This window comes from Oncorhynchus nerka, linkage group LG7, assembly GCF_034236695.1.
Source record: "Oncorhynchus nerka isolate Pitt River linkage group LG7, Oner_Uvic_2.0, whole genome shotgun sequence".
NCBI classification, from domain to species: domain Eukaryota; kingdom Metazoa; phylum Chordata; class Actinopteri; order Salmoniformes; family Salmonidae; genus Oncorhynchus; species Oncorhynchus nerka.
Window position 1 is genome coordinate 51,832,450 of NC_088402.1, and position 24,070 is coordinate 51,856,519.

General features: G+C 44.7%; 1 protein-coding gene across 1 annotated transcript in view; it reads right to left on the minus strand.

Annotated features, from left to right (window-relative positions):
* Positions 1 to 2,684: 2,684 nt before the first annotated feature.
* Positions 2,685 to 24,070, minus strand: part of LOC115131893 (cadherin-4-like) — a 364,222-nt gene continuing 342,836 nt past the window's right edge. The window contains exons 13-17 of the mRNA XM_029663966.2: positions 10,886 to 11,122; positions 8,507 to 8,740; positions 6,744 to 6,883; positions 6,345 to 6,509; positions 2,685 to 5,424 (exon numbers count right to left, since the gene is read on the minus strand). Of these exons, the coding sequence (XP_029519826.1) occupies positions 5,218 to 5,424; positions 6,345 to 6,509; positions 6,744 to 6,883; positions 8,507 to 8,740; positions 10,886 to 11,122 (983 nt within the window). The 3' untranslated portion in view covers positions 2,685 to 5,217. The remainder of the gene's footprint in view (positions 5,425 to 6,344; positions 6,510 to 6,743; positions 6,884 to 8,506; positions 8,741 to 10,885; positions 11,123 to 24,070) is intronic.

Sequence of the window (24,070 nt, forward strand, 5' to 3'; positions counted from 1 at the left end):
GCATCCGCGTCGTTTGGTACGAATGAAGAAACGTTCGTTTGAACAAACGTATTAACCTTAGTTTTTATGGAAATATGACCTTAGATCAACGTTTGATTCATTTACTTTTCCAGGAAACATGTTGTTTTGGTTGAAAGCAATTCAGCAACACATGTATGAAGCCAATAGGAAGGTGCACAAGCGTCATCTGCAACTACACTTGTGTCAAATACAGATTGAAAGAATTAGAAAAGAGTGTCAGAGTCTCTGTCTTTGTTCGTGGAATAATCCATTATCGTCATTATCACATTTGAAACAAGAAGAAAATGAGGAGACAGGAAGCAGTGTTTGCATAAGGAGGGGGAAACTTTATTTATAACACAGGGGGGCGCTGACGTGGAGTCGCCAACTCAGCATCTATATTACAAGGTTTATCTGCAAGGCTGCGTATGTACTGTACTGTATTTGGAAACCAAGATCGCAGTGGCACTAGAAACACACGCTTTAAACAACACACTCTTTCCCTTTTTTTTCCTCAAGTTTTTTTTCCCCTTTTTTCATACAAAATGGTACAAACAACAATACAAAATAGTTGTGCTGTTGACAGTTTACAAAAAAAAGTATCTTACCTTGATAACTGTGCAATTATTCTTTCGTGTTTTTTAAATTTTTTTAAAGCATTTTAGATTGTTTTCCATTTCATTTTTTTTTCTCCATTTGAGTTTATGTGAGTATGGTACACACCAGAAGTTCTTCTGGACCGCAACCTCGGTCATGCGGGCTGCTACACGCGTTAAAATGATCTTTATGATAACTGTTATACAATTCTTCTTCTGCCCATTATAAAAAGACACATGCAAAAAAAGCGCAAATTGTACAGTTATATGTTGCCTAACTTGATCCGATTAGCTTCAAGCAAATTACTACATTATGTACACTCAGACGTGAGCAACACCGAGACACATTGGTTGCGTCTCAAATCATATCCTGTCCCTTATAGTGCATTACTTTCAACCACGGCAGTGTACTATATGGAGAACAAGGGGGCCATTTGAGACTCAGACACTGTCATGTTTCTGTGCGTTCCTGGTGAAAGTGAAGGCTACGTCGAGCACTGTAACTAACTTGTTGGGAGTCTCCTGCAGTTGGATCGAGTGCAGAACACCCCATGGATTGGGGAGAGCTTTCCGGATCTATGTTCCTCCGGTGAGGGTAACCGTTCAAAGGCTAACAGAAGATGACCACTTCTATCTAGGGGACAAATGGACACGGACAGACAGACTTGACTGCTTGTGTGCAGGCCTTATGGTAAAGGGAGTGTATGCTGTAGAGTAGGGCCAAGCCGTACACACAGATACTAAATGGCTGGTCTGAAATACATCTGCAGAAGCTAAACATACTGCATTCCTCCCACTATATCATTCATCCCAAGCTTTTGTCACAAGGAATTTATTTGTATACTTTAGCCTCCCGCGAGCTCCTGCTTCAATATGCCAAACTAAGACGTGGATGCGCAAATCCATACATCCTGATCCCAGTTCCCCTGTGAGTGTCATTGTCACACCAATAGCATCCATTCACCCCAACCACAACCACCGTTGCATATTTACAAGTACAACCTTCAAACCTCCAATTCAAGCCTTCGTTTATCCAAAACCTTAATTTCACCCCTCCCTGGCTTCCCTCTCATCCCCTCATAGCGTTGGAATGGCACGGCTTCATTTGTCTCACTAATAACTCCTGGATAATGGCACATTCACTATGACAGGCAGCAGCCTATTCACGTGATGATGCTATGTAGTGCTTATGACAGCAGCCTTATGTAAAGTGGGAACATGAAGTGCCTGGGTCTCCTCTCTGTTCGCTGCCACCCATGCAGGTGTATATTTGACAGACTTGAGGGACCATCAGGCAGTCATAAAACATGTCTTTCTGAATGCTCTCTGGCCTTCAGCCAGGCTGGACTCTCTCGGGTGGGGCATAGCAAGGAGGCCTTATCGGTATGGGTTGACATGCAGGGTGATGCCCAGAGAGGGTGAGTGGAAATATATATAGGAGGACGTTGTGTGATGCAATAATGACGCCAACCTTGAACAGCGACACCCACATAAACAAGTATGGCTGTGAGCGTATGAGTCTCTTTGAAACTTCAGCGAACGCAAATGGCCTTTGCGGCGATCTGAAGCTTGCGAGCAGGCTCGGTAGGCTACTCGTCGAACAACAAACAAAACAAAACACAGGGTGAAGAATATAAAGAGAAGAAATGTACAAAACAACAAAATGTGTAAAAAAGAAAAGTTTATGTACAACATTTATATGTCGGAGATAATCATGAATCATGAACAGCAACAGCTGTGTAATGTGTGTGTGTGTGTGTGTGTGTGTGTGAGTGCATTGAGCTAAGCTTTAGTGAAGAGCACTAATCCTACTTTGCGATGGCGAGTGGTAAGGTGGAAACCCTAAATACCACTTCCTGTTTCTGTGTATGTCACCATCCAAAGGCATTGTCGGTACACAGCAGGACCAGAGGGTCAAAGTTCATACCCACTGATGCCCTGTCACTCTACATCAGGTGGGTTTGGGGTCCAACTCACTGTTATTCAACAGCCCATATATGTCCTACTCCCCCTTTCAGTGCCCTTCCTATCATTTAGCTTCCTCCCACCTCTCTGTCCCTACCCCCCCTCCCTCCCTCCATTCCCCTCCCCTCCCCTCTCTGTAAGGCATACTGTACATATCTTTTTTCTCCAGAGGAAGATGTGACGAAGAGATGCTGGATGTAGTGTGTAAAGACCTGATAGAGAAGGGAATGCTGGGAGGAAATGCATGGGACGCTGAGAGTCCTCCTCTCTCCTCATATCTTATCTAGGAGTTTAAAGGCTCTCTCTCTCTCTCTACCTGGAAGGATCCATCATCCTCTTTATTACGAAGGGTAACTGGAGGATGAATTAAATATATAACCCTGCCCAATTTCTATCAAATCCACCATTAGAGAGAAAGAGCTTAGGGAGAGAGAAGTATCTCTACATATAGAAACCACATTTCTCTCAAGTGTAAATCTCAGCTGAAATTACATTGAACTCAGCTGACATTTTTGAAAGAGCAAAACATTCCGATGGCCTCGGTTAAACTGCCGAGAGAATGAGTGGACGGTGTGAACGGGCAGTGTGAGAGAAGCTGCGTTGATTTCTTCAGCATCTCCTCAACTGGGAACATGGGAACACTATGTGAAAGCTCATTTACAAAAGGACTTCTGCATTTGTGTGAGTGAGAAACAAGTGTATAACTTGTATAACCGGGGGAAATGTACTGTATATCATAGGAATGTTGGGTAGGGGTGTTTTCACAAAAGACAATAAAATGTATGTTCCTCATATGCACCTTCTTCTCTAAAAAGTGAAATGTTTAGCACTATTAAACCCTGTTTTGGTAAAGTGCAGTTCTTCTCCATCGCTCTTTCCCCAAAAAGTTTGCAACAGACACATTTTCTCCTACATGTTTTCAAAACCCCGTGCATTTCAAATGAATGAAAGTGTCTGAGGAGAGACAGATTGTGGTGCTTGCTAAGTCCCCCGACAGAATCTCAGCTCTCTCTCGCTCTCTCTGTTGCTGCGACGGGGACCAGCATCAGAGATGGTATATCAAAAGTGTGTCAAGACACAACAGTGAATCAGCACACGAAAAAAAAAGTAAAAGTCGAAGCTTGAAACTTTGGGTCTTACAATTTGTCTTCTCTGCCAGCAATGCCAGCAGAAATGGAGCACAAACGGTTCATACTAATACTTTAAAAAATATCTACTTTGACACCCTTTTTCTCATCTTTTTACAGTTTATATACTTTTCCTCAACACATTGACCAACAAGACCACAAGACAACTAGTGCCAAGTTGACAACATTTGGAAACGGGGGGACAGAACCATGCAACCCACCCATATCCTTCATCTAAGAATAGGAGGAAAAGAAAAACAACCCTCTTATGGATGAATTTCTTTCACGTTAAAAATGACTCGTCATCCCTCTACCCCTAGCTCACACAGCCTCACTAAGTTAAAAGTGCAAAGTAATCCGAACTCAAAACCACAAAGTCACAAAACCATCCAAACTCAACTGCTCTCAGAGGGCACACACTGTTCGAATACAGTAAATACATGTTGTCTAACGACACAGTCCCATTCTGTGTCAGTGTGATGATTCCTATTGTTACACAGGCGATGGCTGTGCATTAGAAGCTCAGATGTACCAGATTGTAAAGGAAAGATTTGTCCTTCACCTAAGGAGATATACTGTCTGTCTTTGTACAGAGCACTCCCTCTCCGAAATTCGCACCAATGATACCCCCTCACCCCCAAAGGCAAATCCCCTCTGCAACTTATACTGCATCTGCCCGTGTTCCATTGCAGGGTGATGGACATGACACAGGAAAAGGGGCGGGAATGTCACAATTGAAAGGTGAGGGGTAATTAGGGGACAGGGGGAGGACGGGGTGCACGTTAGCCCAGAAAATGGCCACCAATCCTGAGTTAGCGGGAGTCAGCAAAAAATATGCACCACTGAAGGCACTTCTGAAACAACAGTGCTTCTGTTCTATGGAATTCAAGTTCAGAGAGATTAAACCAGGGCCTTCCACGCAGAGGAAGGAGTTGACTTTCTGTGTTTCTTTGTTCTTTTCTTCCCCGTCACGCAATATGCACCTCAATCTATCTGCAAAGGGACAGGCTGGGGGCTGATGGGGAAATAGAAAGCCAATGGCCTCCAAACACCAGGAAATAGCTTGCATTTAAGGACAGTGAGGACACCATGAGATAATCAAAACATTTCTAAATAACATAAAACAAAAGTAGCCAACCCCAGAAATCTACCCCCTTCCCCCCCACACACCTTGGAGCAGGAGAGGGCTCAGTACAGTACAATACAGTACAGAAGGACAAAGCTGCCTCACTGCACAGTTCACTATGGCGGTTGCTTGATTGATTGGTCAGTTGCTAGGTCAGTTCAGTTGGTTTGTGTGTGTGTGTGTGGTGTGTATTGTCGGGTGTGGTGTGTATTGTCGTGTGTAATGTGTACTGCCGTGTGTGGTGTATATTGTTGTGTGTGTTGGTGTGTGTGGTGTGCGTTGGTGTGTGTGGTGTGTGTGTGTGTGTGCGTGTCTCCAAGGTTGGAGAGACAGAGAGAGCATGGCAGACCAGCGGAGGGGGGTCCAGCTGGGTGTGTGGATCTTTAACGAGGCCCCCGTGGCCCTATTCGTCGTCCCCTCCCCCGTACATGTCGGCTAGCTTCTTGAAGCGGGGGCCCCAGTCGTTGAGGTAGTCGTAGTCCTGGTCCCCTGTGCTGGAGGAGTTGAGGGAGCTGACGGAGCCGACCGTAGAGCCGCTGCCCTCGTAGTCAAACACCAGGAGGGAGTCATAGGGAGGGGCCGTGGGGTCATTGTCTGCCGCCCGCAGACCCTGGAGGGAGGGAAAAGAGAGTAAGTATTGGCGTACAGGCCAACATGATTGGACAGGTTAGTGTATAGTACTATATAGATACAGAGAAGGGTAGGCTTTTTGTAGGATAACAGCTAAGAAAGCACCATAGAGAAAATTGTACGTATTGGCATTCAGGCAATATATTGTGAGTGACAGAGTGATGTCATTGGCAGGGATGTAGAATCCCCAAGGAGGATACAGTGGGCAGCCGAGCCACAATGTGTTTGTGTTTTGCCAGACTGCTGGAGCGAGATCAGTGTGTGTGTGTGTGTGTGTGTGTGTGTGTGTGTGTGTGTGTGTGTGTGTGTGTGTGTGTAGTCAGGAAGGATCAAAGCTGAACAGCTGCCAACACCTCTCAAGTGTGAACGTATTGTCACGGCGCCTGTCAATCAAAGCCTTCTTGCATGAGTGTGTTGAGATTGGGGTTACGTACACGCAAGTGAGCATGTGCATGTGTGTGTGCGAGTACACTATGTGCGTGTGTGTGTTTGTGTGTTAACAGCTGTCAGGTAATCTCCATCTCCACTGTTGCCAAAGTTAAGAGCATTGAAACCTGTAAATAAACAACATCCAGAAAATGCCTACATTTATGCAATATTACTCTCACGTCTCACACATGTACCTAGAACAGAAGGTACATCAAAATACTTTGAAATAACAGTACATAGTACGCACATACACCTCCATCTTATTTACTGATCTGAATGTCTTATGTTCTATGTTTGTGTAGTCTTGTAGTGTAAGTTTGTCATTCTACCTTGTGTCGTGTTCGGAGTACCTTGTGCATGGAATTGTGTGTGTGTGTTTGTGTCAGATCTCAAGTAGAAAAGTCCCAACGGACTAAATGATATCTTGATGAAGGAATAAACAAAACTATGACCCCTGGTTGCCCCCCTCACCTCATTGATGAAGTCCCCGATGTCCCCAGGGTGGGGGACCACCGGTCGAATGGGGTACTGGGACTCAGGGATGATGGGGCGCTCGTCCACCCTCCGTACCCCCGGGGGCTTACTGATGATGTGCTCCAAGGAGTCAGGCTGCTGCAGCTGACTCAGGTCATAGTCCTGCCCAGAGACACACACAGATAAGACAGTCAACCTCAAGACAGACCTGACTGGCTGTCAGTGTTTGTGGGTGTATGTGATATATGCTGTATATATACACATACACGTATGTATGTAGTTGTTTATAGGTCTGTATCTCTGTTAGTGTGTGTGTCTGTCTGTCTGAGTGTGTGTCTCTCTCTCTCTGTGTGTATGTGTGTTTGTCTATCTGAGTGTGTGTGTGTGTGTGTGTACCTGGTCCTCCTCTCCCCCTCCCTCCTCATCGTATTTCAGGATGTTATCTCTGACATCGTCCTCCGGGTCAATCAGCAGCTGTTTGGTCTGTCTCTCCTTCTCTCTGCGCTTCATCCACAATACAAACACTAGCACCATACCTGCAACACACACAACACACCTTAAATAACACAATAATACTGCAAAAACACCTTAAACAACATACATTATTGGCTTACTGCAAAATACAATACCACAGAAAAAGCTCTACATATTTGTGGAGGATAGGACTGTACCTCCATAGAAAAGACAGAGAACCGGAAAATAATGACATTTTTAGAGGAATAGAACCAGAACCAAGAACGAAAGTGATCTATACTGTTCAGGAGCAGAACCGTTATTTTTAATTGCATGGGAACCGGTTAATAATGTTATTTTAATTTCCAGGGATTTTTTTCCCATTTCCACAAAAAGTGTCACAAAGAAATGTATTCCAGTGTCTGCCTGCCAGCTGCAATTTTTTTGCCAGTGTATATGAGTGTAGATTACCTGCCCCTCCCTCCGTAGCATGCAACGTCTACTGTAGCTTCTGATGTTACAGACGTGATTCAGAAATTAGGGAGAAAGATTTTTAATTAGAGAACAATGGATTCATTTTTCCAATGCTAGTTAAGGATACTATAGTTATCACGCTTCACGTTGGATTTATTAACTAAAAAAGGTAAGATGCGTTTTTTATTTTTAAATCTGGTGTCGCTCTGCACATACAAGCTTATTAGCTAGCTAGCTTGTTAGCTAGCTCTGGTCCAGCTCTCAAAACCTCTAGGCGGTATTATGTGAAATGTAACGGAACTCAGAGGCCTGATCACAGGCTAGCTCCGGTCCAACATTGGTTAAGCCAACTCTCTGAAGTTCAAAGACATTCATAGTTCCTTCATAAATGCCGCTCCTCTGTAGGTATAATTTTGTGGGCCTAATTCAGATAATGCCTGTCATAACAACAAGATGCCCAACGCTTCATGCCCAGCACTCTCCTCACCCGCAAAATTTCAGTCGCATATCATATCATACCCTACACTACACTTTGTCTGTCCAATGCATGTACATAGCTTGCCTGCTCCATAGCAAGCTACCCCATAGGGTCACCAACTCAGAGACAGCACATTCTGATAGCCAGCTAAGAATTCATCTATAATACCGCCTTTATGTTATTGTCTTAACTGCATAATAAATGTTTGATGAATGTAAGGGCCAAACGGCACAGTGTGTGAAAGAGCAACAAATCATAACCCATTTCAGCATCTGGTAAGAAAGGCGGTTTAATATTACATCTGGTCAGAGGGACCTGATGTACAGTATGTATGGAGGATGTGGTAGCTACAGGGGGAATGGGAGGGGGACGGAAGATATGTTTGTTCCTATTCTCTCTGATAGCGGTGAACACGATTGGTTGTTCATTAGAAAGTGATGGCTCTGAGCGAATCAGAGTGATGCGTCTGGAGGTAGGGCAGGTGTGTGTGTATTTTCTACGTGTTTCTGAGTACAAGATAAATCGTTTGTGTGCACAGATGTTAAAAAAAGCTTCTGAAGTTTGCAATTTCCACTTACATTTCAGACTAGATTTTCCCTAACGATACATGTATCAACCACTACAAAATGTCCATTAATTATAATCTACATAACAATTCACCTTTCCTGTTGATGTCAGGATTTCCTGCTGTGGCAATCTGGCTGAAATTAAGTTCCTACATATGTGTCTAAGATGTCCAGTCCACCATACTCACTGAGCAGTATGATGATACAGATGAGAATGGCTATGATGGCTCCAGTACCAAGTCCAGCGGCAGCCACAGCCCCGACGAGGGTGCAGTCTCCGTTCTCATCACATGGACACACCTTGACCTTGATAATGGACCTGTTGGAGAGGGGAGGGTTCCCCGAATCGGTCACAATCACAGGCACCTCATACACCCCCGGCTCCAGATACTGGGTCCGTAAACTCAACCGGGCATAGTCACCTGGGGAGGGAGAGAGAGAACAGACAGACAGGGGTTACTACCACTGATAGAGACATCTATAGGGGAGAGGCATTTCTTACAGGGAAATATAGTGTTCTTTCTAACAAAGATATCAACATATATTTCAGGATGTTGTGTATCCCTGGAAATACACAACAGAAACAAAAAGGATTCATGCAAACATAACAGTTTTGAAAACATAGCTAGTCCGGGTATGAGGTCAATTGAGCACAGGGACAGAGTTCAACACGACTTTTTCGCTCTAAAAAGTACTTTGTCCCTTTTGACTACCAGGAAGTTTGAAAAGACAGGATCTGTTGGCGAGGAGCTTATATTCATGAGCTCACCTTGATTGACAGCTCTTTGAAATGTAGTGAGCAGTATTGTAGTAAAATCATCTCAAGGGAAATTTGGCGATACACAAAGCAACTAAAACAACATTGAAATTGCATATCAATGATATCTGAGTTTGGAACCACCCTTCCCCCCTTTTGTTCCATCCTGGCTGAAGAACTAGCTAGCCAGGAACTAGCTAACATCAGACACAGATGAAGAACTAGCTAGCCAGGAACTAGCTAACATCAGACACAGATGAAGAACTAGCTAGCCAGGAACTAGCTAACCTCAGACACAGATGAGGAACTAGCTAACATCAGACACAGATGAAGAACTAGCTAACATCAGACACAGATGAAGAACTAGCTAGCCAGGAACTAGCTAACATCAGACACAGATGAAGAACTAGCTAACATCAGACACAGATGAAGAACTAGCCAACCAGGAACTAGCTAACATCAGACACAGATGAAAGGGGAAGCATATACTGTACTTATCTTTGCCATAGATGAAAAAGGGTAAACTTTTAATTATATTTGCTGACACCCTACAGTCAAATGTTGGCTCCAGTAGAGTAGCAATCAAGCTATATAAACAATTTCCCTCTGCAAACACGTCTTCTCCAATGTTGGTTACAAAGGCGGTACTTATTTAAATGAAGTAAGATAATATAATGTTATCATTGGTGTATTAAACTAAGACTTTAATAATGAATCCACGTTTTTGACATGGGGACCAGCAACTTTTTGATCAAACTTTATCAATGTAGAAGCAACAGTCATATATGACTGATTGCCCCTGGCCAGAATAGAACAATTTACCACAAAGCATTCATTTGGATTATTTCTCACACAGCTACAAGGACGCATGTTCATGTTAGGTTTAGGACCTCATATTATAGCTTAGAAAGACCACAAATGATGTACAAAAAATACATAAAAATACATACATATTCAAAACAAGCTGTTCAATTATTTGCTGGCAGTCACTGCCCCTCAGTGACTGCCAGCACTAGCAGCTCTGCCTCTGTGGGCTCATAGGACTTGTGAATATTGCTTGGCTTATTTCGCTAGCTTATTTGCTATGAGGGGGAACTGACCCAATGAAATCGCAGGATTTTCATAGCATAAATTATAACTGCACAAAATAAACGGACCGTCCTGGGGTGCTCAAATGTGTGTCCCTTCAGTCAGAACTTCTGGGTCTGCTCTCGGCTCCATCCCGGGAAATATGAAGTTATTTCAGAATGAATGTTACATGGCTAGCGCATCATACTTTGTGACATTATGTTAGCTAGCTATCCCCAGTTAGTGTAGATAATGTGTTTTCACTCACTACATCTGAATGCTCGTCGTGTTATCCCTGGTTTCCACTAGTAACCGCAGCCACAAAGTCAAAATTGACCATGCACAATTTGCTTCTTGGTCTTAATTTAAGGTTAGGGTTAGGCATAAGGTTAGCAGTGTGGTTAATAGATTTTAAAATCACATTTTAAGAAGATAAACTGTAGAAATAGGTGGGCTTTATGACTTTGTAGGTGTGGTAACTAGTGACGACCATTCTCCCTGGTGCACTCGTTCGTTCGTATATAGTATAAATGAATCTGTTGAAAACACCGGCAGCATGTGCCGCAGTGGTCATTCGGTTTTAGACATGCAAAAGTAAAATATGTGTATATTATTTGTCAAAGAAACTTGCCATCATATTTCTGTCATTAACTTTGTTGATGACTAAAACCACCTTGAGCCCAGGGTATTCAGCCAAACATCGGCCAACCCCCATCTACCCCTGTAAGTCCCGTCCCCTCACCGTTGAGACGTGACACTGTCCAGTTGCGTCGTATGCTAGCAGGGAATGTGGGCAGCTCGAAGACGAAAGGGCCTACGTTGGGGTCCGTGTCTGTGTCTGCAGCCGTGATGTTGATGCCGGCGTTACGGTTGATGCGCTCACAAATCTGAGACTCGCGGGGCAGCAGAGACGGAGCGTTGTCATTCACATCTATCAGATAGATCTGCAGGGTCCCTGTACCACTGGCCATGGGAGAGCCTGGGAGGGAGACAGGAGAGGAGGGAGGGAGGAGGGGGGGGGGAGATGAGGTAAGGGAAGAGTTATTATTATTGTTAAGCAAACACTCACGGCCACACATGACCGCAAAGCCATACACACACACACTGATAAGAGCACTCACAGCCCTTTTCAAACAATACCAAAACAGAACAATAACTTGCAGGGAGCAGAGGGAGAGAGAGAGAGAGAGAGAGAGAAAGAGAAATATGGGGTAGGAAGATGAATTGAGAAAACTAGAGAAAAAGAAAGAGGAAGTAGAGATTGGGAGAAAGCAAATAAAGGGAGACTGCATGGATGAGATGGAGAGAAAGACCGAAAGAGAGAGATAACTAGATAGCAAGATGTATCTCCTGTAATGAGAGAGAGAGAGAGAGTGGAGAACCCAGGCAAATATCTACACAGGCAATTCTGGGTAAATCGTGGAGATGATATCCTTATTCTTCTCCCTCCCATCTTGGAATAATACCTTCAGCTGCTCCCCTAACCCCCCCTCACTGTCACAGTGCCGTGACAGTGCGTATTTTTGATACTGAATATTATCAGATCTTCAACCAAAAACTAATATTAAATAAAAGAAACATGAGTTTACAAGTAACAAAAAAAAGGATACTTATTTTATTTATTTATTTAATAAAAACTTAGTGCCTTCGGAAAGCATTCAGACCCCTTGACTTTTTGTTATGTAACAGCCTTATTCTAAAATTGATTAAATGTTTTTTTCCCCCTCATCAATCTACACAAAATACTGCATAATGACAAAGCAAAAACAAATATTTAGAAAGTTTTGCAAATTCATAAAAAATATAACTAAAATATCTAATTAACATAAGTATTCAGACCATTTACTTTGTTGAAGCACCTTTGGCAGTGATTACAGCCTTGATTCTTCTTGGGTATGACGCTACAAGCCTGGCACACCTGTATTTGGGGAGTTTCTCCCATTCTTCTCTGAAGAGCATCTCAAGCTCTGTCAGATTGGATGGGGAGTGTCACTGCACGGCTATTTTCAGGTCTCACCAGAGATGTTCGATCGGATTCAAGTCCGGGCTCTGGCCGGGCCACTCAAGGTCATTCGGAGACTTGTCCCGAAGCCACTCCTGTGTTGTCTTGGCTGTGTGCTTAGGGTCGTTGTCCTGTTGGAAGATGAAGGTTTCATCAGACCAGAGAATCTTGTTTCTCATGGTCTGAGAGTCCTTTAGGTGCCTTTTTTTGCTAACTCTAAGTGGGCTGTCATTACTAAAGAGTGGCTTCAGTCTGGCCACTCTACCATAAAGGCCTGATTGCTGGAGTGCTGCAGAGATGGTTGTCCTTCTGGAAGGTTCTCTAGACCTCTGTCAGTGTGACCATCGGGTTCTTTGGTCACCTCCCTGACCAAGGCCCTTCTCCCCCGATTGCTCACTTTGGCCGGGCGGCCAGCTCTTGGAAGAGTCTTGGTGGTTCCAAACTTCTTCCATTTGAGAATGATGGAGTCCACTGTGTTCTTGGGGACCTTCAATGCTGCACACATTTTTTTGTACCCTTCCCCAGATCTGTTCCTCGACACAATCCTGTCTCGTAGCTCTACGGACAATTTCTTCAACCTCATGGCTTGGCTTTTGCTCTGAGCTGCACTGTCAACTGTGTAGACTGTAGACAGGTGTGCGCCTTTCCAAATCATGTCCAATCAATTGAATTTACCACAAGTGGAGTCCAATCAAATTGTAGAAACATCAAGGATGATCAATGGAAACAGGATCCACCTGGGCTCAACTTCGAGTCTCATAGCAAAGGGTCTGAATACTTATGTAAATAAGTTATTTCCATTTCTTATTTCAAATACATTTTTAAACATTTCGAACAACGTGTTTACGCTTCGTCATTATTGGGTATTGTGTGTAGATTGCTGAGGACTTACATTTGTAAATCTGGAAAAAGTCAAGGGGTCGGAATACTTTCCGAAGGCACTGTAGGCAACATCCAATTCCCATGTGTGAAAAAGTAATTGCCCCCTTACACTCAATAACTGGTTGCGCCACCTTTATCTGCAATGGCTTCAACCAAATGCTTCTTGTAGTTGTTGGAATTTTGTCCCACTCTTGCATGCAGAACTGCTTTAACTTAGCGACATTTGTGGGTTTTCAAGCATCAACTGCTCCTTTCAAGTCCGGACACAACACTTAATTGGGAATAGATCTAGACCAGGCCTGGGCAACTCCAGTCCTCGGGGGCCTGATTGGTGTCATACTTTTGCCCCAGCCCCAGCTAACACACCAATAATCAACTAACCATGATTAAAAATGCAATTAGTTTAAATCAGGTGTGATTGCTAATGATAGGAGAAAAGTGTAACACCAATCAGGCCCCAGAGGACTGGAGTTGCCCAGGCCTGGTCTAGACCTAATCCCAATTAAGAAGATTAAAATAAAATAAATTAAAAAGATTTATGTAAAGCTCACAGATCTGGCGATTAAACTCGGCAACGGTGCAAGACATTTGACATTGAGGGCAGAAGAGGTGGAGAGAGGGAGAGGGAAATAAAGAGAACTAGATAGGAGCGGGAAAGAGGTGGAGAGAGGGAGAGGGAAATAAAGAGAACTAGATAGGAGCGGGAAAGAGGTGGAGAGAGGGAGAGGGAAATAAAGAGAACTAGATAGGAGCAGGAAAGAGATGGAGAGAGGGAGAGGGAAATAAAGAGAACTAGATAGGAGCGGGAAAGCGGTGGAGAGAGGGAGAGGGAAATAAAGAGAACTAGATAGGAGCGGGAAAGCGGTGGAGAGAGGGAGAGGGAAATAAAGAGAACTAGATAGGAGCGGGAAAGAAGTGAAGAGAGGGAGAGGGAAATAAAGATAACTAGATAGGAGCGGGAAAGAGGTGGAGAGAGGGAGAGGGAAATGAAGAGAACTAGATAGGAGCGCGAAAGAGGTGGAGAGAGGGAGAGGGAAATAAAGAGAACTAGATAGGAGCAGGAAAGAGATGGAGAGAGGGAGAGGGAAATAAAGAGAACTAGATAGGAGCGGGAAAGAGGTGGAGAGAGGGAGAGGGAAATAAAAATAACTAGAGAGGAGCAGGAAAGAGATGGAAATAAAGAGAACTAGATAGGAGTGGGAAAGAGGTAGAGAGAGGGAGAGGGAAATAAAGAGAACTAGATAGGAGCAGGAAAGAGATGGAGAGGGAAATAAAGAGAACTAGATAGGAGCGGGAAAGAGCTAGAGAGAGGGAGAGGGAAATAAAGAGAACTAGATAGGAGCGGGAAAGAGATGGAGAGAGGGAGAGGGAAATAAAGAGAACTAGATAGGAGAAGGGAAAGAGGTGGAGAGAGGGAGAGGGAAATAAAGAGAACTAACTAGATAGGAGCAGGAAAGAGATGGAGAGGGAAATAAAGAGAACTAGATAGGAGCGGGAAAGAGGTAGAGAGAGGGAGAGGGAAATAAAGAGAACTAGATAGGAGCGGGAAAGAGGTGGAGAGAGGGAGAGGGAAATAAAGAGAACTAGATAGGAGCGGGAAAGAAGTGAAGAGAGGGAGAGGGAAATAAAGAGAACTAGATAGGAGCGGGAAAGAGGTGGAGAGAGGGAAATAAAGAGAACTAGATAGGAGCGGGAAAGAGGTGGAGAGAGGGAGAGGGAAATAAAGAGAACTAGATAGGAGCGGGAAAGAGGTGGAGAGAGGGAGAGGGAAATAAAGAGAACTAGATAGGAGCAGGAAAGAGATGGAGAGAGGGAGAGGGAAATAAAGAGAACTAGATAGGAGCGGGAAAGAAGTGAAGAGAGGGAGAGGGAAATAAAGAGAACTAGATAGGAGCGGGAAAGAAGTGAAGAGAGGGAGAGGGAAATAAAGAGAACTAGATAGGAGCGGGAAAGAGCTAGAGAGAGGGAGAGGGAAATAAAGAGAACTAGATAGGAGGGGGAAAGAAGTGAAGAGAGGGAGAGGGAAATAAAGAGAACTAGATAGGAGCGGGAAAGAGTTGGAGAGAGGGAGAGGGAAATAAAGAGAACTAGATAGGAGCGGGAAAGAGGTGGAGAGAGGGAGAGGGAAATAAAGAGAACTAGATAGGAGCGGGAAAGAGGTGGAGAGAGGGAGAGGGAAATAAAGAGAACTAGATAGGAGCGGGAAAGAAGTGAAGAGAGGGAGAGGGAAATAAAGAGAACTAGATAGGAGCGGGAAAGAGGTGGAGAGAGGGAGAGGGAAATAAAGAGAACTAGATAGGAGCAGGAAAGAGATGGAGAGAGGGAGAGGGAAATAAAGAGAACTAGATAGGAGCAGGAAAGAGATGGAGAGGGAAATAAAGAGAACTAGATAGGAGCGGGAAAGAGATGGAGAGAGGGAGAGGGAAATAAAGAGAACTAGATAGGAGCGGGAAAGAGGTGGAGAGAGGGAGAGGGAAATAAAAAGAACTAGATAGGAGTGGGAAAGAGGTAGAGAGAGGGAGAGGGAAATAAAGAGAACTAGATAGGAGAGGGAGAGGGAAATAAAGAGAACTAGATAGGAGCGGGAAAGAGGTGGAGAGAGGGAGAGGGAAATAAAGAGAACTAGATAGGAGCGGGAAAGAGGTGGAGAGAGGGAGAGGGAAATAAAAAGAACTAGAGAGGAGCAGGAAAGAGATGGAGAGAGGGAGAGGGAAATAAAGAGAACTAGATAGGAGTGGGAAAGAGGTAGAGAGAGGGAGAGGGAAATAAAGAGAACTAGATAGGAGCAGGAAAGAGATGGAGAGGGAAATAAAGAGAACTAGATAGGAGCGGGAAAGAGCTAGAGAGAGGGAGAGGGAAATAAAGAGAACTAGATAGGAGCGGGAAAGAGATGGAGAGAGGGAGAGGGAAATAAAGAGAACTAGATAGGAGCGGGAAAGAGGTGGAGAGAGGGAGAGGGAAATAAAGAGAACTAACTAGATAGGAGCAGGAAAGAGATGGAGAGGGAAATAAAGAGAACTAGATAGGAGCGGGAAAGAGGTAGAGAGAGGGAGAGGGAAATAAAGAGAACTAGATAGGAGCGGGAAAGAGGTGGAGAGAGGGAGAGGGAAATAAAGAGAACTAGATAGGAGCGGGAAAGAAGTGAAGAGAGGGAGAGGGAAATAAAGAGAACTAGATAGGAGCGGGAAAGAGGTGCAGAGAGGGAGAGGGAAATAAAGAGAACTAGATAGGAGCAGGAAAGAGGTGGAGAGAGGGAGAGGGAAATAAAGAGAACTAGATAGGAGCGGGAAAGAGGTGGAGAGAGGGAGAGAGGGAGAGGGAAATAAAGAGAACTAGATAGGAGCAGGAAAGAGATGGAGAGAGGGAGAGGGAAATAAAGAGAACTAGATAGGAGCGGGAAAGAAGTGAAGAGAGGGAGAGGGAAATAAAGAGAACTAGATAGGAGCGGGAAAGAAGTGAAGAGAGGGAGAGGGAAATAAAGAGAACTAGATAGGAGCGGGAAAGAGGTGGAGAGAGGGAGAGGGAAATAAAGAGAACTAGATAGGAGCGGGAAAGAGCTAGAGAGAGGGAGAGGGAAATAAAGAGAACTAGATAGGAGGGGGAAAGAAGTGAAGAGAGGGAGAGGAAATAAAGAGAACTAGATAGGAGCGGGAAAGAGGTGGAGAGAGGGAGAGGGAAATAAAGAGAACTAGATAGGAGCGGGAAAGAGGTGGAGAGAGGGAGAGGAAATAAAGAGAACTAGATAGGAGCGGGAAAGAAGTGAAGAGAGGGAGAGGGAAATAAAGAGAACTAGATAGGAGCGGAAAGAGGTGGAGAGAGAGGGAAATAAAGAGAACTAGATAGGAGCAGGAAAGAGATGGAGAGAGGAGAGGGAAATAAAGAGAACTAGATAGGAGCAGGAAAGAGATGGAGAGGGAAATAAAGAGAACTAGATAGGAGCGGGAAAGAGCTAGAGAGAGGAGAGGAAATAAAGAGAACTAGATAGGAGCGGGAAAGAGATGGAGAGAGGGAGAGGGAAATAAAGAGAACTAGATAGGAGCGGAAAGAGGTGGAGAGAGGGAGAGGAAATAAAGAGAACTAACTAGATAGAAGCAGGAAAGAGATGGAGAGGAAATAAAGATAACTAGATAGGAGCGGGAAAGAGGGTAGAGAGAGGGAGAGGAAATAAAGAGAACTAGATAGGAGAGGGAGAGGAAATAAAGAGAACTAGATAGGAGCGGGAAAGAGGTGGAGAGAGGGAGAGGGAAATAAAGAGAACTAGATAGGAGCGGGAAAGAGGTGGAGAGAGGGAGAGGGAAATAAAGAGAACTAGATAGGAGCGGGAAAGAGGTGGAGAGAGGGAGAGGGAAATAAAGAGAACTAGATAGGAGCGGGAAAGAAGTGAAGAGAGGGAGAGGGAAATAAAGAGAACTAGATAGGAGCGGGAAAGAGGTGGAGAGAGGGAGAGGGAAATAAAGAGAACTAGATAGGAGCAGGAAAGAGGTGGAGAGAGGGGAGAGGAAATAAAGAGAACTAGATAGGAGCGGGAAAGAGGGAGAGAGGGAGAGGGAAATAAAGAGAACTAGATAGGAGCAGGAAAGAGATGGAGAGAGGAGAGGGAAATAAAGAGAACTAGATAGGAGCGGGAAAGGGGTGGAGAGAGGAGAGGAAATAAAGAGAACTAGATAGGAGCAGGAAAGAGATGGAGAGAGGGAGAGGAAATAAAGAGAACTAGATAGGAGCGGGAAAGAGGTAGAGAGAGGAGAGGGAAATAAAGAGAACTAGATAGGAGCGGGAAAGAGGTGGAGAGAGGGAGAGGAAATAAAGAGAACTAGATAGGAGCGGGAAAGAAGTGAAGAGAGGGAGAGGGAAATAAAGAGAACTAGATAGGAGCGGGAAAGAAGTGAAGAGAGGGAGAGGAAATAAAGAGAACTAGATAGGAGCGGGAAAGAGGTGGAGAGAGGGAGAGGGAAATAAAGAGAACTAGATAGGAGCAGGAAAGAGGTGGAGAGAGGGAGAGGGAAATAAAGAGAACTAGATAGGAGCGGGAAAGAGGTGGAGAGAGGGAGAGGAAATAAAGAGAACTAGATAGGAGCAGGAAAGAGATGGAGAGAGGGAGAGGAAATAAAGAGAACTAGATAGGAGCGGGAAAGAAGTGAAGAGAGGAGAGGGAAATAAAGAGAACTAGATAGGAGCGGGAAAGAAGTGAAGAGAGGGAGAGGGAAATAAAGAGAACTAGATAGGAGCGGGAAAGAGGTGGAGAGAGGGAGAGGGAAATAAAGAGAACTAGATAGGAGCGGGAAAGAGCTAGAGAGAGGAGAGGGAAATAAAGAGAACTAGATAGGAGGGGAAAGAAGTGAAGAGAGGGAGAGGAAATAAAGAGAACTAGATAGGAGCGGGAAAGAGGTGGAGAGAGGGAGAGGGAAATAAAGAGAACTAGATAGGAGTAGGAAAGAGGTGGAGAGAGGGAGAGGAAATAAAGAGAACTAGATAGGAGCGGGAAAGAGGTGGAGAGAGGGAGAGGAGAAATAAAGAGAACTAGATAGGAGCGGGAAAGAAGTGAAGAGAGGGAGAGGGAAATAAAGAGAACTAGATAGGAGCGGGAAAGAGGTGGAGAGAGGAGAGGGAAATAAAGAGAACTAGATAGGAGCAGGAAAGAGATGGAGAGAGGGAGAGGGAAATAAAGAGAACTAGATAGGAGCAGGAAAGAGATGGAGAGGAAATAAAGAGAACTAGATAGGAGCGGGAAAGAGCTAGAGAGAGGGAGAGGGAAATAAAGAGAACTAGATAGGAGCGGGAAAGAGGTGGAGAGAGGGAGAGGGAAATAAAGAGAACTAACTAGATAGGAGCAGGAAAGAGATGGAGAGGGAAATAAAGATAACTAGATAGGAGCGGGAAAGAGGTAGAGAGAGGGAGAGGGAAATAAAGAGAACTAGATAGGAGAGGGAGAGGGAAATAAAGAGAACTAGATAGGAGCGGGAAAGAGGTGGAGAGAGGGAGAGGGAAATAAAGAGAACTAGATAGGAGCGGGAAAGAGGTGGAGAGAGGGAGAGGGAAATAAAAAGAACTAGAGAGGAGCAGGAAAGAGATGGAGAGAGGGAGAGGGAAATAAAGAGAACTAGATAGGAGTGGGAAAGAGGTAGAGAGAGGGAGAGGGAAATAAAGAGAACTAGATAGGAGCAGGAAAGAGATGGAGAGGGAAATAAAGAGAACTAGATAGGAGCGGGAAAGAGCTAGAGAGAGGGAGAGGGAAATAAAGAGAACTAGATAGGAGCGGGAAAGAGATGGAGAGAGGGGAGAGGAAATAAAGAGAACTAGATAGGAGCGGGAAAGAGGTGGAGAGAGGGAGAGGGAAATAAAGAGAACTAACTAGATAGGAGCAGGAAAGAGATGGAGAGGGAAATAAAGAGAACTAGATAGGAGCGGGAAAGAGGTAGAGAGAGGGAGAGGGAAATAAAGAGAACTAGATAGGAGCGGGAAAGAGGTGAAGAGAGGGAGAGGGAAATAAAGAGAACTAGATAGGAGCGGGAAAGAGGTGCAGAGAGGGAGAGGGAAATAAAGAGAACTAGATAGGAGCAGGAAAGAGGTGGAGAGAGGGAGAGGGAAATAAAGAGAACTAGATAGGAGCGGGAAAGAGGTGGAGAGAGGGAGAGAGGGAGAGGGAAATAAAGAGAACTAGATAGGAGCAGGAAAGAGATGGAGAGAGGGAGAGGGAAATAAAGAGAACTAGATAGGAGCGGGAAAGAAGTGAAGAGAGGGAGAGGGAAATAAAGAGAACTAGATAGGAGCGGGAAAGAAGAGAGGGAGAGGGAAATAAAGAGAACTAGATAGGAGCGGGAAAGAGGTGGAGAGAGGGAGAGGGAAATAAAGAGAACTAGATAGGAGCGGGAAAGAGCTAGAGAGAGGGAGAGGGAAATAAAGAGAACTAGATAGGAGGGGGAAAGAAGTGAAGAGAGGGAGAGGGAAATAAAGAGAACTAGATAGGAGCGGGAAAGAGGTGGAGAGAGGGAGAGGGAAATAAAGAGAACTAGATAGGAGCAGGAAAGAGGTGGAGAGAGGGAGAGGGAAATAAAGAGAACTAGATAGGAGCGGGAAAGAGGTGGAGAGAGGGAGAGGGAAATAAAGAGAACTAGATAGGAGCGGGAAAGAGGTGGAGAGAGGGAGAGAGGGAGAGGGAAATAAAGAGAACTAGATAGGAGCAGGAAAGAGATGGAGAGAGGGAGAGGGAAATAAAGAGAACTAGATAGGAGCGGGAAAGAAGTGAAGAGAGGGAGAGGGAAATAAAGAGAACTAGATAGGAGCGGGAAAGAAGAGAGGGAGAGGGAAATAAAGAGAACTAGATAGGAGCGGGAAAGAGGTGGAGAGAGGGAGAGGGAAATAAAGAGAACTAGATAGGAGCGGGAAAGAGCTAGAGAGAGGGAGAGGGAAATAAAGAGAACTAGATAGGAGGGGGAAAGAAGTGAAGAGAGGGAGAGGGAAATAAAGAGAACTAGATAGGAGCGGGAAAGAGGTGGAGAGAGGGAGAGGGAAATAAAGAGAACTAGATAGGAGCAGGAAAGAGGTGGAGAGAGGGAGAGGGAAATAAAGAGAACTAGATAGGAGCGGGAAAGAGGTGGAGAGAGGGAGAGGGAAATAAAGAGAACTAGATAGGAGCGGGAAAGAAGTGAAGAGAGGGAGAGGGAAATAAAGAGAACTAGATAGGAGCGGGAAAGAGGTGGAGAGAGGGAGAGGGAAATAAAGAGAACTAGATAGGAGCAGGAAAGAGATGGAGAGAGGGAGAGGGAAATAAAGAGAACTAGATAGGAGCAGGAAAGAGATGGAGAGGGAAATAAAGAGAACTAGATAGGAGCGGGAAAGAGCTAGAGAGAGGGAGAGGGAAATAAAGAGAACTAGATAGGAGCGGGAAAGAGATGGAGAGAGGGAGAGGGAAATAAAGAGAACTAGATAGGAGCGGGAAAGAGGTGGAGAGAGGGAGAGGGAAATAAAGAGAACTAACTAGATAGGAGCAGGAAAGAGATGGAGAGGGAAATAAAGATAACTAGATAGGAGCGGGAAAGAGGTAGAGAGAGGGAGAGGGAAATAAAGAGAACTAGATAGGAGAGGGAGAGGGAAATAAAGAGAACTAGATAGGAGCGGGAAAGAGGTGGAGAGAGGGAGAGGGAAATAAAGATAACTAGATAGGAGCGGGAAAGAGGTAGAGAGAGGGAGAGGGAAATAAAGAGAACTAGATAGGAGAGGGAGAGGGAAATAAAGAGAACTAGATAGGAGCGGGAAAGAGGTGGAGAGAGGGAGAGGGAAATAAAGAGAACTAGATAGGAGCGGGAAAGAGGTGGAGAGAGGGAGAGGGAAATAAAGAGAACTAGATAGGAGCGGGAAAGAGGTAGAGAGAGGGAGAGGGAAATAAAGAGAACTAGATAGGAGCGGGAAAGAGGTGGAGAGAGGGAGAGGGAAATAAAGAGAACTAGATAGGAGCGGGAAAGAAGTGAAGAGAGGGAGAGGGAAATAAAGAGAACTAGATAGGAGCGGGAAAGAGGTGGAGAGAGGGAGAGGGAAATAAAGAGAACTAGATAGGAGCAGGAAAGAGGTGGAGAGAGGGAGAGGGAAATAAAGAGAACTAGATAGGAGCGGGAAAGAGGTGGAGAGAGGGAGAGAGGGAGAGGGAAATAAAGAGAACTAGATAGGAGCAGGAAAGAGATGGAGAGAGGGAGAGGGAAATAAAGAGAACTAGATAGGAGCGGGAAAGGGGTGGAGAGAGGGAGAGGGAAATAAAGAGAACTAGATAGGAGCAGGAAAGAGATGGAGAGAGGGAGAGGGAAATAAAGAGAACTAGATAGGAGCGGGAAAGAGGTAGAGAGAGGGAGAGGGAAATAAAGAGAACTAGATAGGAGCGGGAAAGAGGTGGAGAGAGGGAGAGGGAAATAAAGAGAACTAGATAGGAGCGGGAAAGAAGTGAAGAGAGGGAGAGGGAAATAAAGAGAACTAGATAGGAGCAGGAAAGAGATGGAGAGAGGGAGAGGGAAATAAAGAGAACTAGATAGGAGCAGGAAAGAGATGGAGAGGGAAATAAAGAGAACTAGATAGGAGCGGGAAAGAGGTGGAGAGAGGGACTAATAAAGAGAACTAGATAGGAGCAGGAAAGAGGTGGAGAGAGGGAGAGGGGCAGCAGAGAAGGATAGCTTGAACAGGACAGAAACACCTGAAGCCGAGAAACCCAGTCAAATAAAAGTGTGGGTTGCAGATTGGGATATTGGCGTACCTTGTTTCCTGCAGTCATGATCATATACATTATTTACGAGTTCATAACCTTTGACATTTAGCAGCAACAGTGGGAAGATGGTTCACTGACCGTCGAAGTGGTCGAAGGAGGAATTACATTTACCATGGAGGGGAGACTATCATTTCAATGTTTTCTGTTGTACCAGTACCCGTCTCCAATACTCCTATGACGACCATATCCACAACAAACAGAGGTGTGTAAATAAAAACTGGTAGCTGCCTGACAGTCCGTTCTCTGTGGTCTACCGAGTGACAGACGGACCATATTGTATGTTCTCATTCCATCGAAGTCCGGGAGATAAGTTCCTCCTAGACTAGTCTGTGTGTGACCCCTTCTACCTTCACTGCTCATATGACTACATGGCTAAACCTCCAGCAACTGCCCACAGCATTTATGGGCACTGTGTCCCTAATTTCACTCCACTGCATAGTCCTACTGTTTCAATCTCTACTCCCTACCTTTTCTGCCTGGAACAAAGAGGCTACTTGTGAGTGAAGAGTGGTAAGACACACACCACATAGCCTAAGCACACGCATACACACATGTACGCGCAGAGACACCACACACACACACACACACACTGGAAGGCTTCCCCTGTCTGGTGGTTTAGTGCGTTAATCCCAGTCATGTATGGGGGACATGTGGAAGCAGCTTGCTGAGGCTGATAGGAGAATTATGGGGGTTTTAACCAGCTAAATAAATAATTATGTTTGTGTAAATTCCTCAAAAGGATTTGTATTAGTTTTTTTCTTGATGTCAGCTAAAAGATTTCAGGCGTGAAGAAAGGACTTCTAGCAAGCGCCCCTTATGTTCTTTAAAAAGGAAATAAACAAATACATAGGTGGGTTAAAACAGACGTGTGTAGGTGATTTGGTGGTGACAGCCATGATAATACGGTAGCTCTCTCTGACAGTGTTTCTCTCCCAAATACTGTCATCCCCCTCTTTCTGTTTCTGCCCACTCCTCTCATCTTCCCTTCCTCCCACAACCCCCAGCGCTTTTTACCATAATCCCTCACACATTATTACTACAGACACTCCCCCTACTCCCACACAGTCTGCAACGAACACACACACACACACACACACACACTTTAGTCGTATAGTAGATGCTCTTATCCAGAGAGACTTGCAGGAGCAATTAGGGTTACCTCAAAACTGGGTTACCTCTACATGATGAGAGGGGAGCGACAGAGGTGAAGACAGAAGCAGAGTGCAGGGAAAACACGTCACAAGTAACTCGTAGGGTCAGAGGGCTTTCAAAAAGTGTATAAGGAGAGAGACAGGGACAGAGAATGAGTCATGGAAAAGGAGAAGGAAAAGGAGAGAAAGCGAGACAGACGCATGGAAATGACGGGAGTGTGTCAGCCCTAATGGGTTTCCTGTCTAATCCCACCCCAGCTAGCACATTTGGTTCCTTGGAGGTTCTGACAACGAAGCCATAAGTTTTCTGACCGGTAAAACTGAACGTTTTTGAAATGTTCTGAGAACGGAAGAGAAAATAATGCCTGTTTTTGGAATGTACATTTTTAGGGGACGTCCTGAGAACATTTTACTACAGTTCCCTGAAAGTTTTCCTGGGAAGTTTTATTAAAGTACTGAGAATGGAAATTAAAGGTAATTAAATCATGTTCTGAGAACATGTTTCAATAAGATTTTTTAACAAACACTGCTAGCTTAGTTTGAGTTAACTGTTTTGAACGACAAGCACAGATAGGACACATGGACATTAATCATGCAAACACATGTCTTTTTTTATTGTGGCATGGTGTCAGTGAGATTGCAACC